General features: G+C 44.8%; 1 protein-coding gene across 2 annotated transcripts; it reads right to left on the reverse strand.

Annotated features, from left to right (window-relative positions):
* Nucleotides 1-28: 28 nt before the first annotated feature.
* On the reverse strand, nt 29-12,848 carry LOC122926749 (TIR domain containing adaptor protein). Of its 2 annotated transcripts, XM_044278224.1 has the most exons (5): nt 12,734-12,848; nt 8,761-8,809; nt 3,954-4,534; nt 2,699-3,601; nt 29-1,458 (listed from the first exon to the last, which is right to left on the reverse strand). In XM_044278224.1, the coding sequence occupies exons 1-5, from the start codon at nt 12,753-12,755 to the stop codon at nt 1,385-1,387; spliced, it is 1,629 nt and encodes a 542-aa protein (XP_044134159.1). In that variant the 5' UTR covers nt 12,756-12,848; the 3' UTR covers nt 29-1,384. The 2 variants fall into 2 exon arrangements, with proteins under 2 accessions (XP_044134159.1, XP_044134158.1); XM_044278223.1 differs by lacking the exon at nt 29-1,458 and having other exon boundaries at nt 2,364-3,601; nt 12,734-12,847.
* Nucleotides 12,849-15,567: the final 2,719 nt, after the last annotated feature.

Consider the following 15,567-nt stretch of genomic DNA (forward strand, 5'->3'; position numbering starts at 1 on the left):
GGCGGCCCACCAGGACATTTTGCTTTAGGGTCTATGGCCAGTCTGCCCCTGCACGTAGCCATTAATGTACTTACTGCATGCCGTGGTCACTTTTAATATGATACAATAAAGAGGAAGAAGTTTTAATCCCTGAGAAGCTGGATGAAAGTTATGTTGGATCTTATGACTGCTCCTTGGAAGACACCTTTGCACTAAGTGGACACTACACTGCAGTAATATGCAGCATCAGTGATCAATGTGGTCAAGGTAACAAAACGGATACGTAACTAGCAGCTTTATTACAGCATAAACCTATGTCAATACAGTCATGAAATATCAAAACAAAAAAATGCCTAAAAGGGCTACTCCAGTCATGTACATAAAGTTAATCACTGCATAATGTGAAGCTGACACACTGTTACAGTGTGTCAGCCTGGAGCGCTTGGACTGGACACATTATAACAAACCCTTGGCTGTGAAGTTTTAGGTCAGGGCAGTTTTATTTTACTTCTGATTGTTTCCATCACCTGTCAGCAAGGAAAGATCTTTAAATTGATGAGGAATTGCAACGCAAACAATATTAGAAAGTCGCAGACCTTTTAATTTTACAATGATTCACTGATAGATTGGACCAGCCCTTTAACCCCTTGATGAAATGCGCCGTACATATACGATGCATGTTATCTCTTTAAAGATGGCGCCCGCTCTAGAAAAATAAATAACAGATAAAATTAGAAAGTGCAGCTAGTCCTGCAAAAAAACAACACCTCATACGGCTATGTGAATGGAAAAATAAAAAAGTTAAGGATCTGGGAAAGCCGTAAGTATGCAAAAACGGAAACACTCACTTCAATGATCTCCCGCCCGATGGTGCCAGTGCCCTGTTGTTTCCTACTTCCTGCTGACGTCTTGACACAGGGACATATGACCATTACATATCTGAAGCCCATCATTGGCCACAGAAGTCACTGGACCCTTTATTCGGACATCATTCCTGCAGCAGGAAGTAGAGAACAACAGGAGGCCAAGCATCCACCGAACAGGAGCAGCAGGAGATCAGTGAGGTGTGCATGCCTTTTTTTTTATTTCTTCTCTCCCTATTGAGATATTTTAAATATATTTCCCCCCTGAACAACCCTTTAAATCCAGGGACAGATTTGCATAACCACAGGCCAATGGGCCAGGACTAGTAAAATTACCATCAGCCACTGTTCTCCTGGGGCTTCTCAGTCCGCCCCTGTATTAACTGCAGTATAAATTATGAGGGGCGAAGTTCTGATACTTTAATATTATGTTACTAATGAAAAAACACATATTTTCCCATTTTTTCAAATTGGTCACCCCAACTCTACAAAGGTGTCCACAGTAGACCGAGACCCTCCATTGATGACATCTACATCGAACATCAGATTCTCCAGCTCTGTGGCTTACACGGGAACTTGGATACTATTAACAATCCTCTTCTCCTGAGCAGCATCTCTAGAATGTAGTGTACAGAATAATCAATTAAAAGATGAGCTCACTTAAAAATTACTTGCCATAAATCACTGCAGAGTCAAGAAAAGCTGAAAATCTAACAAAAGTCAGGTATTTTAATTAGACTGCATTTTTAAGCTTGCATCAACACCTCTGGCTGGTCCCTCTCAGGACTTGTTACATCCTTTACTTGGTGTGTGTCACGACCCCTGGTCATGGTCGTGACTCCTTGGGAGCCGCATGCAGTTATCCGCGGTCTGGTGTTGTCGCAACCGCAGCTGGGGGCAAGTTGATGTTTTCCCTTCTGTGGTGTAGGAAGGGTTAACTCCCTTCCCAGTGTGTGTGTTGTCACTGGGTGTGGTTGACTGGTGGGTGTGGCCTTTCGGCCTATATAGCCTGAGACTCCTGCAGGCTTCAGTAGGTTGCTCTCAGCCATGCTGGCTGGAGCAGCCTCCTGTTTCCGCCATCTGCCTGGTGAGGACCATCCTTCTGGTCATAAAACCTTGTTAGTAAAACCTTTGTTACCTTGTCTGATGTTATGTTTATGTGTATGTGGTTGCTGGTTTGTTGCACCTTATGGTTCCCTGGTTCCCCGTGTGATGTATGGTGTGTGCTGTTGTCTTTTCTGTTGTTGTTAGGCAGACAGCACTTTTGCATGGGTTCCGGGCTGTGTGTTTATGGCAGGTAGGTGAGGTAGCAGTTCCACATACCTGCCACTGCCATAAGGTGTATTGGATTCCCCTTATTACCAGCTTGGCCTTTCTAGGCTCCTGTTCCTCCGTGTTCGGGAGGAACAGGTAGTCTATCCAGCTCCTAGCCTAGGGACCTGCGGAGGGATAGTAGGGACCCGAGGTTCCGGCGCATGGGTCCTCCTACCTTAAAGGTCGGCCCATGCAGGTTAGGAGTTAGGGTCAGATCAGGGAGACTTTAGGAGGTGACCTGCTCCCTGATCCTGTGGTCCTGGCCTTGCAGCGACCAAACATCTACGGGTACCGCACGGCTGGGGGTTTCCCCCCCCGCCAGCCGTGACAGTGTGATAGTCAGCGATTTGGAAAACATTGGTGTTCTCTGGGACATGTAAGAGAGTTCAGGTCTGAGATCACTGTATTGATGTCACTGCTCACTGCCTGCGGATGTGAGTTCTGCCCTGCAAGCTCATCCATACGACTTGTATAACAGTCACTGCAGTATGAGTATACTTGATCACTCTTTGAATGAAGGTCCTTAGCCATTGACCAAATACCTGAGTCTCCTGTGTCTATTGGCGTTTCCCCGCTGAATGAGTCCTTGGTCACTGCCATGGTGCATTTATAATCTGTACAAACATCTATATTCTTCATATTTGGTAGTGACAAAGAAAGACAGGAAGTCTCAGAGCTGCTCATGGACACATCATGAGTGGTCTCCTGTCTGGTAAAAGAGCTTCTTGTGGATGTGCCACTAGAGGGCTTCTCTGACAGTAAGCTTCTTAATCTAATTTCACTGGTGGCCTCCTGGGTCACTGGGATTCTTAAGGATTTGTTACTGTTGGCTTCCTGTGTCCTTGAGTTTCTTAAGGAGCTCTCAATGGACATGTCCCTGGTGGTCTCCTGTGTCAGTGAGCTTGTCATGGACATGTCACTAGTGATCTTCTGTGTAAGTGAGTTTCTAATGGACATGTCACTGGTGGTCTTCTTTGTTACTGAACAACTCGAGGACACATCACTGGCAGTCTCCTCTGTCATTGAGGTTCTTGAGGACACGTCAGTAGTAAACTCCTGAATCAATGAGCTTCCCATGGACATGTCTCTGGTGGTCTCCTGTGTCACTGAGCTTCTCATGGACATGTCACTGGTGGTCTCCTGAGTCATTTGGGTCCTTGAGGACATGCCACTGGTTGTGACCTCCTGAGTCACTGCACTTCTCATGGACATGTCACTGGTAATCTCTTGTGTCACTGAGCTTCCCATGGACACATCACTTGTGACCTCCTGAGTCATTGATATTCTACTGGACGTGTCCCTGGTAGACTCCCTGGTCACTGAACTTTCCTCCTGGCTATTTCCTACAGGATTACTGGTGCTCTGGCTTCTTTCAGGGGTCCTGCTACTTGGTGGTGTATGTGCGGGAATCTTGTCACTTGTAACAGTTATCATCTCCTTTAGAACTGTGTAAAAGAATAACAAATAGTTACTTGAAAAGTTACTACCTACATAGAACTTCACTTTAAAAGTGGAGTATGTATGTTCTCCCTGTGTCTGTGTGGGTTTCCCCCAGGTAGCTCCATTGGGGACAGCGTGATTATAATTCCTGTAAAGCGCATCGCTATATAAGTGAGTAAAATAAAAAAAATATTTTAGACCTTTTGAATTCTGTCTGCCTGCTGCTACCACTAGAGGGAGCTTAAATAAGATGGATTTATTATTGAGTTCAATAGGAGCTGTATACATCTGAATGTGGTGAGCTCCCCCTAGTGTTGGTTGCAGGCAGATTGTGTCATATAACAACTCTGTACTTACACATCAGTATGGCTGCTTTGATTTTGATGAACACACTGTTGTCATTAAATGCACCCGTGAAGGCGTACATATGCTTCACTTCTGGTGGGTACTGTGCAAATGACAGTCCGATCATAACCGGGATTAAGCGTCCATTTGAGCATGGTGCCTGTGCAAGGAACTGGTGCATCTGGTACTTACACCAGCTGTCTGACAGGAAATGTGGGGTCAGCAGCATCACCCAGCAGTGGCTGCTTTCTAAACCGCTGCACATCTCTGAGGTTATAGCACCCCCTGCCAACATGTCCCTCATTGGAAGGAAGCACCGCAACTTCTCCGGCTGCTGCTCCAGGTATGAAAGCATATCCACTGCATAAGAGCAGTCGGGCTCCTCCCCGCTGTGACAGATGTAGACATCGTACTTCCTCAGCCAGCGCACGCTGTTGTCCGGCCACACAGGGATGGCTTTGGCTGATTGCACTAACTGCCTTGGCACACTTTGGCTGCTGGTAATGGTTCTGGTTCCGCTCCCACAATCTGTTCTCGTAGAAGTCTTGGGCGATGACTTGGTTTTGCTTTCCTTCGCTCCCATTTCCAAAAACCTACAAGAAAAAATGTGTTTTTGAAAGTTATGGAACAAAGAAAAGCGTTCACAATCCATACTCCGTACTGCATTCATATTTTTGATGGTTTCGGACCTTACATCTTGATGTTGTCTGCTTGTTCAGTCTCTGTACACACCAGGGGCGTCGTTAGGTCAAGACATTCGGGGCTTGAGCCCTGGATGTTTTGTCCAGTGCCCCAAATGTTATGCTGGTAGCATCTTTTGGGCTATTCCAAGAGCCCTTTAGTATTGATTGGACCTGGGCAACCCCACAGATCATCCCCCCACCCCCCTTGTACTTGTTCCGCTACTTTCTTGCTGCGCCGGCATGAGTTCAGTCACTTCGGTGGCATCGGTGCGCAATCCTGTCCTGCGGCGCATAATCCCGCAAGACCTGCTGAGGGAGGTCACGGGTCTCGCGGGATCACGCGAGGCAGAACAGGATTGCGCACCGATGCCACCGAAGTGACTGAACCCAGAAGTACAAGAGGGTGGGGGGATGATCTGTGGGGTTTCCCAGGTGGCTAGGCCCTTCACAGTAGTTATTAACCCCTTTCAGCAGTCCCCCATTCACTGAAGGGGGACTGCTCGAATGGGTTAATAACTACTGTGAAGGGGGGGACTGCTGAAAGGGGTTAATAACTACTGTGAAGGCCCCCCCGATGATGGGGGCTTGGTACAGTGGGCTTGTGCCCCGGATGTTTTCAGACCCTAGCAACGCCACTGGTACACACCATGGGGGTAATTTATCATTCCCCTCACGCCAGTTTTATGGCGTAAAAAAAATCACAAACATTGTGGCATTTCTCAGCTGCCCTCGCCACTTTCCCAAAAGGGGGCATGGAGAGGATGGAGCCAGTGGTCCCGTCATATTTATCATCTTTCATACCACTTTTCTGGCGTAGAAGAATGCGGAAATCTTCATCAGCTAGGGGCTGGCGTAGATTTCAGTTTACATGCAGGAGCCTCATCATAAATTAGGTGCAGCCTACGGCAACGCATGGGGCTATATCATAGACTGGCCTAAAACTATGGTCTATGAGAACCCCCCACCACCACACACCGTCTATTTTCTTTTGTCGTGGATTGCAGAAAATGTAGCGTATACACCTTGCAATGTATTCTAATATAAAAAACAAAGCACAGTACACCCCCATCCCCTCCCAACTGGTAATACCCATCAACATGCTAGATTTGTGGTGGATCTCTCCTTTCAGATGGGATCTTATTTCCTCGCACTGAGGGTAGGTATCATGTAGATGTCCGATTCACCCACAGCTCTGTTCAGGTCACGGAGCAGAACAGGCAGGATGGCACACTGAGCAAATACACTAGTCCTGTGGGTAACCTCCGGCCCTCCAGCCGTGATAAAACTATGACCCCTGGCTGTTCTCAGAACTCCCTAGAAATGAATGGAGCATGCTGGGAGTTGTAGTTTCACCACAGCTGGAGTTTAGTCATCACTGACTACTAATCAGTTGGTTGCTTTTCACAAGTCATTGTGACATAATGACTGCAGGTAACACATACAACGTGATCTGAACTCACAGAGTTATCACTGTGTTATTTTTCGAGTTACATAGAACTTTCAGAAAAATACATCCACTTCTCCAGCACTTCCATAAAACATATCTTCTTTATTCAGTTTCGATTAAAAACATCTTGGGCAAAAGCCACAGTGTCTACCGTTTGCTTTTGTAAAAGATGTCTTTAATCAAAACTAAAGAAGATATGTTTTATGGAAGTGCTGGAGAAGTGGATGTATTTTTCTGCAAGTTCTCTAGAAACCTGTTTCCGATCCAGGATTTTCTCCTTGCCCTCAGGTTTCCAGTTTGAGGAGAAACAGACTGAAGTGAGCTGAGTCTCTATGACTGACTGACTATATCTGTACTCAGAGAGTTATCATTCTGTTATCTGTGGTGTTACATAGGACTGCAGGTAACATCTACTACATTATCTGTACTCAGAGAGTTATCACTGTGTTAGGCCTCATGCACACGGCCGTATTTTGTTTCCTTGTCCATTCCGTTTTTTTTCTGATAGGATGCAGACCCATTCATTTCAACGGGCCCGCAAAAAGTGTGGACAGCACACCATGTGCTGTCCGCATCAGTATGTCCGTTCCGTAGCCCCGCAAAAAAAAAAAATAGTGCCTGACCTATTTTTTTCTAGTTTGCGGACAAGGATAGGCATTATTACATTATCTGTACTCAGAGAGTTATCACTGTGTTATCTGTGGTGTTACATAGGACTGCAGGTGACATCTACTACATTATCTGTAGTCAGAGAGTTATCACTGTGTTATCTGTGGTGTTACATAGAACTGCAGGTGACATCTACTACATTATCTGTACTCGGAGAGTTATCACTGTTATTTGTGGTGTTACATAGGACTGCAGGTGACATCTACTACATTATCTGTACTCAGAGAGTTATCACTGTGTTATTTGTGGTGTTACATGCAGTGCATTCGGAGAGTCTTCAGACCCTTTAACTTTTTTCATGTTGTGGCTAAAATAAAATAAAAACTTCAAGTTTGTCTCCATCATTTTGCACTCAATACCTCATAATGAGAAAGTTAAAAAGAATAATTGAAATCTTTGCTAATTTATTGAAAAGGAAAAACTAAAACCTTGCATTGACATAAGTATTCAGACCCTTTTCTCGTTACTTACAGTAGTTGAAGCACCTTTGGCAGTGATTACAGCATCCAGTCTTCTTGGCTATGATGCCACAAGTTTTGAACACCTGGATTTGGGGATTTTCGGCCATTCTTCTCTGTAGATCCTCTCAAGCTCTGTCAGTTGAATAGGGACCATTAGTAGACAGCCATTTCCAGGTCTCTCCAGAGATGCTCAACTGGGTTCAAGTCAGGACTCTGGCTGGGCCACTCAAGAACATTCACAGAGTTGTCCCTAAGCCACTCCTGTGTTGTCTTGGCTGTATGCTTAAGGTCATTGTCTTGTTGGAAGGTGAACCTTGAGCCCAACCTTAGGTCTGGACCAGGTTTTCATTAAGAATATCTCTGTACTTTATTCCGCTGGTATTTAGTTCCATCCAGGATAGCCCATGCTGTACCAAGCTACTCTCCAAACTGCTTGTCAATCAGTTGGTAAAGCAGTGAATATCTGGTGGGCCTGCCAGACTGTGGATCACAGTTTATAACCTTAATAACTCAGTAATGGGTTACAATATCCAGAAGGACCCATCAGAGGCATTACCTAATAAGAGAATCCCCCCACACTCCTGACGCTTAATAGGTTTCTTTTTCTTGGCCACCAAACGATTGCAGCGGCCTGGAAGAAAAACTCCCTGGATTGACCTCAATTTCAGCAGACAGTCATGGTTAATTCTTAAAGGGAACCTGTCATCAACTTTATGATGTCCATACTAACGGCAGAATAAAGTAGAGACAGGTGAGTTGATTTCAGCAGTCTGTCATTTAAAAGTTAAAAGTAAGTGGTTGCCGAGAACCAACATCACAATCATTGTAGACTGGGCCTGGTCATGGCCACCTGAGAGGAGTCCTGGTTATTCATAAATCCCTGCTCTCCTGCCCACCTGCTGATGACTGACAGGCTTCTACCTAGTTTTCTCCCTTTCTCTCTAGGAGAGAACTGCCAATCATCAGCAGATGGGCAGGAGAGCAGGAGATTATAATAACAAGGACTCTTCTCAGCTAGATTTGACTCTTTTCAAGGCCTGGGCTGCAATAATTATGATGCTGGTTCTCAGCAACCACTGACTTTTAGCTCATGAGTGACACATCGCTGACATCAGCATTTCTGTCACTATTTTATGCTGCCCTCAGTGAGGTCAGCATAAAGTTGATGACAGGTTCCCTTTACAGCAGGGCATGGTGGGAGTTGTAATTTTACAACAGCTGGAGAGCTGCAGGTTGGCCATCCATGCATGGGAGGCCCACAGAGCTACATTTCAAATGTCATAGCAAAGGCTCTGAATACTTATGTCCATGTGCAATTTCAGTTTTTCCTTTTTAATACATTTTAAAACATTTCAAACATTCAGTTTTATTTTTTATTATGGTGAATTGAAAGCAGAAAGTTAGGGGACAATTGTAATTTTTATTCTTATTTTAGCACAAGGCCGCAACATCACAAAATGGGAAAAAAGTGAACGGGTCTAAAGACTTTCCAAAGGTACTGTAGGCCTGCAGGACAATACAGCTAGGAGTATGTTGTCACATAAACAATTGCAGCTTACCAGACATTCCTCTTTCTGTAATTTTCTGGAACCATGTATGAAAACTGTTCTGAAGAATAAGAAGCAGAAGAACAAAAACATTAAAAAATAATTTAGATCATCATCAAATATGACAGACAAGCTACAAAAGTGCTGAGCTAAACTGTAAAATAAGTAGGTAGGTGAGAAAAGGTCAGTTTACATGTGAATGTGATGCTATAGTACGGTCATATGCTCCTCACTAACATCATCACCAGTGGACAGCGCACTGTCATCAACAAGTTCAGCACAAGACTCTTATCCTGAAAAACATTCTAAAAAAAAAAATTATAAAAAAAAATACCTAGCCCCCAATGTGGTGGAGTTAAAGGGGTAATCCCATTTGAGACAATGGGAGCATATCGCCCACCTCTGGGACACACACCTACGCCGAGAATGGAGGGGGGAAAGTGGTGGCCGGAGGACCTTGGGCTGTCACCTTTGCATTCAACTGTGTCTGAGGATTCAGATACAGTTGAAAGCGGGGCATACCGCAGCCATGCCGGGACCACAGGGCAGCCACTGAAATCCGAGACTGTCCTAGCGGATCTGGGGCGTTTGAGAGGTATGCATCATGATATTGCCGTTACATTAAGCCCTGTCCCCACTAACATCACCTCTCATTCTCATCCTATATAGCTGTGCCTGTTCTGATTACATTTTATAATAGATGCAAGATTTCCTAACACTCTGGCCCAGATTTACACATTTTTCTGCACCAAAAATCAATTTAAAAAAGTGGCACAATTTGGCGTATCTAGTTTCTATACTTTTTTTCCATACATGCTTAGCTAGGGGCGGGCCTAACATAAAAGAGCGGATCCGTTTTTTCTGACACTATCTGACCCAATAAAAAAAACTGATCCATCCCCCATTGACTTTCAATGGAGTTTATGATGGATCCGTCTTGGCTATGTTATAAATAAGGCTACATGCACACAGCAGTGGTTTTTTGCGGCCTCCGTTCCGTTATTTTTGCGGATAGGATGGTTTTCCATTAATTTCTATGGATCCATTAAAAAATGCAGTGGATTTCTTGTCCACGTCCGCTGTCCGTGTTTCACGTCCGCCCCAAAAATATGGCATGTCCTATTCTTGTCCGCAAAAAAACGGTTTGCGGACCCTCAGAAGTCAGTGGGTCCGCAAAAAATGCGGATGACCGACGGAAGCCATCCACATGTCATCTGCATCTGTTTTTGTTTGCGGACGGTTGCTGGGAAACCTGTATATATTAAATTTCAAGAATTACAGCCTTCAGTTTTTTGGGGCAGACCGCAAAAAAAAACCCTGAAGACACATGGAAACACAACCTACAAAATTTGCGGACAAACGGAACGGATGTGGATGTAAAAAAACCAGGAACACGGATCTGCTATTTGCGGACCGCAAAAAACAACTGACGTGTGCATGTAGCCTAATACAAACAGATCCGTTCATGACGAATGCATGCGGTTGTATTATTGTAATGGAAGCGTTAGTCGCCTAAGCCGGCTAATAATTGGTGTAGAGTCAAAGAAAAGTCCCTGCCCTATATTCATCATCCAGCCTGGGACCCTGTGATAAGTCTGCTGCAGGTCTAGACAGCTGGTCTAAGCTGTCTTAGTAAATCTGGGTGACTCTGTGTTGCTATGAGCATTTTTTAAGAGTCGTCCTGCCGTAACAACTTCATCTAGCCACAGAAGAAGTTATAAGTGTCTGATTGATGTGGGTCCCACCACTGGGACCCCCATGATCATGAGTCAATGGAGTGATGGTCAAGCATGCATGCTGCCGCCGCTTAGCTCTGGTCTATTGGACTTCCCAAGAAAAGCCAAGTTCAATGCCCGGCTTTCTCCTGCAGTCCTCTTGAGATGAACACAATGGCAGGACACATATGTGATCATTAGTCCATTCTCTTGGTGGGTTTAGGGACCCCTGTTCCCAACAATCAAACCCCAACGATTAGATAAGTATCACCTAGGCCGGTACACAGTAATGGGAGAAAATCAGCGTACGGGGTGAGGCCGCATACGATAAAGACTCTGGACTCCTGGCTGATAAGGCAGTGCAAAGATTAAGACTATAGAACTACTACATATTAACACACTAGTAGATAGCCCGCCCCAGGATGATGACTATAACAGAAAATGCATCCACTTATGGACAGAGTAATACAAAGGCATCAGCTATTTCCAATACACAAAACACCAGGACAAACCGCGGTGGTGGGCCCTTTGCGTGTTACCCCCATGGGCCTACTTTCGTAGAAACTGGTGGAATTTTTTGGGGGCCCCGCAGGCTTTTCTTTTATTGTTAACCAATGTAATTAAAATATTTCCTAAAAACAACATTCCAGGTGAATCCGTTGTCACTATCATGTAGTAATCTTCCCTGCAAAGGGGAAACATAAACCTTAAGACTAGTTTCACACTAGGGCTTATCTTTCTACATTCCGGCATTGCAAGAAGCTTGAAAGTTTCGGTCCGGCCCCATTGGCTATATATGGGACTGGCTGCAGCCCGGCTGCAACCTGGCAAATATGCTGAGAATCGGCTGGAAAAAAACTGCTGCGCCACTCAGCATGCTCAAACGCCCATTTCATCGGGCATCTCATATCAGAGCTGGTGTTCTGTTCAAGTGCCTTAAATATTTTGTATCTAGCTAAAGACTGGATAAAGACCCCAAAACGCATTGTCTGTGTTGAAAGAATTTCATCAGTTAAGTACTTATGGTACCTTTTCTTGATGGTCATGTCTTGTGCCCGCTACTGAATTGTGTAGGTTGGGACCTAGTAAGTCCACCACCTCACACCATCCTCTGTCCATGAGGTTGGTGACCGTCTTCTGGAGGAGCTCATGGAAACAGCACTGTCTGCATTGACCTTTCCATCCTGACCAAACTAGTCTACAACATCATATCACTGTAATATAGGTGAGCGCACTATATAGACCTCCGGGGACTTTGGTGTCAAACATTTTTCACCCTATGGGCGCTTTTTTTTTGCCTATACAAGGGAGTTATCTCTATGGTCAATCTGAGGATGACACACCGTGTGCTCTTTTGTTCCCGGTGTATAATAAGGTGGACAAGAACTGGTTCTGCCACTTGGCCTGAGATGAGTCAGCTCCAAATGTCATGAGATCGGAACAGGCAGCAGACAAATCTCTATCACAAACCAGGTCTAACAGATTAGAAGCAAATTAAGGTGTAGAATGAGCAGAGGTAGGGACCTGCACATATGGCAATGACCTAATATTCTTCTATCATCAGAATATATAGTCACGTTCTCCATAGCATTCCAGGCGCAAGTCTATGTCCATCCCTGAATACAGGGTGGTACACAGCTTTGGACTGGCATGGATGATATGAAGGGAATTGCTGTCCATATTTTCTCACTATACAGCGCAGGTTCTCCATGGACTTGAAATTGTAATTACTCATTTTGATTCATCACCAGCCCACACTCCTGATCCTACTATTCACTACCCTACAGTATAACCCATCTTACGCCTGCCCGTCTGTCCCCCGCAGAGAGTTTCCTCCTGATCCTACCAGTCTGTACCTTGCAGTGTTCCTCTGCCAGTCTCTACCCTATAGTAGTCTCTGTTCTGTTCCTGCCAGTATGCACCCTGATTGTGCCTACAAGTCTCTACCCTGTAGTACACTTGCCTCTGTCAGTCTGTACCTTGCAGTATACCCAGTACTGATCCTGTCAGTCTTTACCCTACAGTGTATCTTGTCGAACTCCTGCAAGTCGGTGCCCTGCAGGCTGATCCTGCCATTTACTACCCTGCACTGTGCCCTATCCTACCCATACCAGTCTGCGCCCTACATTGTATGCTGTCTTGATCTTGCAAGCCTACACTTTGCAGTACAACTCTTCCTGCCCCTGCCAGTCTTTACCATGCAGTATCCTGATCCTGCCAGCCTCTGCCCTACAGTGTACCCATCCTGCAGACTAGCACAGAGTTTTCACCTGTTTGTTGCTCAGGAATCATCAGTCTTTTCCATCATTCGTCCTGGGGCCAGATTTGTCACTTGTGTACAGGAGGCAGAGGAGGCCCGGTTTGAGGAGGAAGTCATTACTGGGAGGTACTACGCCTACAACGTCCTCCCTCCTGCTGACATGCACAGCCGGGATCCTGCACAGCCTCTGCTCTGTCATACTGTACTTTATGCTACTCATGGTTACTAGGAGATATCACAATTAAACTAAACATTAAGGCTACGGCCACGTGGTCAGGTTTCCTGATGCAGTTCTGGAAGCCAAAAGCAGGAGTGTATCATAAAAGGAGAGAAAGTATAAAGGACACATACAACTTCTCTTTTCTTAATTCACTCTTGCTTTTGGCAGAAGAAGACCGGGTGGCTGCACCTTAAAACGTCTTCAAGATATCTTAGCATGTAGATATAAAGTGACTTGGAAGAGTGGAAGCCACATAGACTAGTCATACTTACAGGTAACCCTAAAGTGTACTTCCCCCAAATTGGTGTCTAGGATTATTGAAATTACAGGGCATGTGGTCCCCGTATCCTTCCCTGAAGTCATGACCTGCTGTACACGAGCACATGACTGCGGTGGCCAATCATAGGCCTCACTGGTGATGGCTGCTGCGGCCAGTGAGTGGCTGCAGTGGTCACGTGTTGGCATCACCGCTGCAGCCGGGTAAACATAACAGTCAGGTAAGTAACGCTCAGTTCTTTTTTGCTGGACGATACCCTTTAAGGCTTCATGCACACGACCGTATGTATTTTGCGGTCCGCAAAAATACGGATGACGTCCGTGTGCATTCCGTATTTTGTGGAACGGAACAGCTGGCCCCTAATAGAACAGTCCTATCCTTGTCTGTAATGCGGACAATAATAGGACATGTTCTATTTTTTTGCGAAACGGAAATACGGACATACGGAAACAGAATGCACACGTACCTTCCGTTTTTTTGCGGACAAATTGAAATGAATGGTTCCGCATACAGTCCGCAAAAAAACAGGGAATGGACACGGAAAGAAAATACGTTTATGTGCATCACGCCTTAAGGAGACACTCTAGTGAGAACCATGGTTTCCCATGTGACTTCTCCCCTCTGATCCTCAGGTCTGATTTACTGCCATCTCTTGTAGGTTTCTGAGTCATAAACTATCAGGTAGAATATTTTTAGCCGTGCCTATTCTACTGAATCTCCGCAGGCTGCTTTCTCATGATGTAAAGTACTTTTTAAAGGGGAAATTATCACCAGACAGACTTATCCCTGATCATTGCTCTCCTCACGTCTGCTTGTTTATTGTAGATCACATCTTTTATGTGGACGTATAAATGATCATTTGTTGGCAGTACATGCCTTCTTGGAAACCAGGGATATGCTGCCAACAATCATGTAAGCTGTATGGGGACGATTGATTATACAAGTGATCATTTGTCAGAACATACAATGATTGCACCATGAACACGACCGTATGTATTTTGTGGTCCGTAACACACGGATCCGCAAAAAAACGGATGACATCCATGTGATGTCCGTGTTACATCATTTTTTATTTTTTTTTGCAAAACGGACAAGAATAGGACATGTTCGATTCTTTTTTGCGCAACAGACTTGCGGACATATAGATATAGAAGGCACATTTCCGTCATTTTTTTTGCGGCCCCATTGAAATGAATGATTCCGCATTCAGGCCGCAAAAAAAAAATGAACAGACAAGGACAAAAAATATGTTCGTGCGCATGAGCCCTAAATGGAAGAAAACAAGTGCAGACTGACTAGTTATGCTATCGACTGGCATTCGTTACAGGCAGATTGTCTACTCAAGGTTGGGTTTCCAAGGGATGGCGACAATATGGTGACCACAACCTCGTGATTGTGAACCCTAGCCTAAAACCACTGCTACTGCCAGCCAAAACTGTGGAGGCATAGCCAGGATTTTAACGTAGAAGGGATGGAAAAATGGTGGTGTGCAATGTGACCCGTGACTAATTGGGTCACATCCCCTCTCCATTACCTTAAAGAGAATCTGTCATCTGGATTTTGGGTATAGAGCTGAGGACATGGGTTGCTAGATCGCCGCTAGCACATCCGCAATACCCAGTCCCCATAGCTCTGTGTGCTTTTATTGTGTATAAAAACCGATTTGATACATATGCAAATTATCCTGAGATGAGTCAGAGCTTGAAAATATGACTCTTCTCTGGTCACACAAGTAAGATATGACTCTTTTATGTTAATTTGCATACATATCAAATCGTTTTTGTAACACAATAAAAGCACACAGAGCTATGGGGACTGGGTATTGCGGATGTGCTAGCGGCCATCTAGCAAACCATGTCTTCAGCTCTATACCCAAAATCCTGGTGACAGGTTCCCTTTAAAGGGGCTGTGTCACTTCAGCAAATGGCATTTATCATGTAGAGAAAGTTAACACAAGTCATGTATTGTTATTATCCATATTGCTTCCTTTGCTGGCTGGATTCATGTTGCCATCGCATTATATACTTATTGTTTCCATGGTTACGACCACCCTGCAATCCATCAGCAGTGACCATGCTTGCACACTATAGGAAAAAGTGCCGACCTCTCTGATGGCCGGAACTGTGGGAGTGCACATTAGGCTGATGCTTTTTTATACAGTGTGGAAGCACAGTATAATGTGATGCAAAAATGTATCCGACCAGCAAAGGAAGCAATATGGAGAATCACAATACATTAGTAAGTGCCTTGTATTAACTTTCTCTACATGATAAATGTAATTTGCTGAAGTGACACAATCCCTTTAGAGGGGTTTTCCAGTAATATTTTTTTTTTTGTCAAGTGCCGG

This window comes from Bufo gargarizans, chromosome 2 (assembly GCF_014858855.1).
Source record: "Bufo gargarizans isolate SCDJY-AF-19 chromosome 2, ASM1485885v1, whole genome shotgun sequence".
In the NCBI taxonomy this organism is placed as follows: Eukaryota; Metazoa; Chordata; class Amphibia; order Anura; family Bufonidae; genus Bufo; species Bufo gargarizans.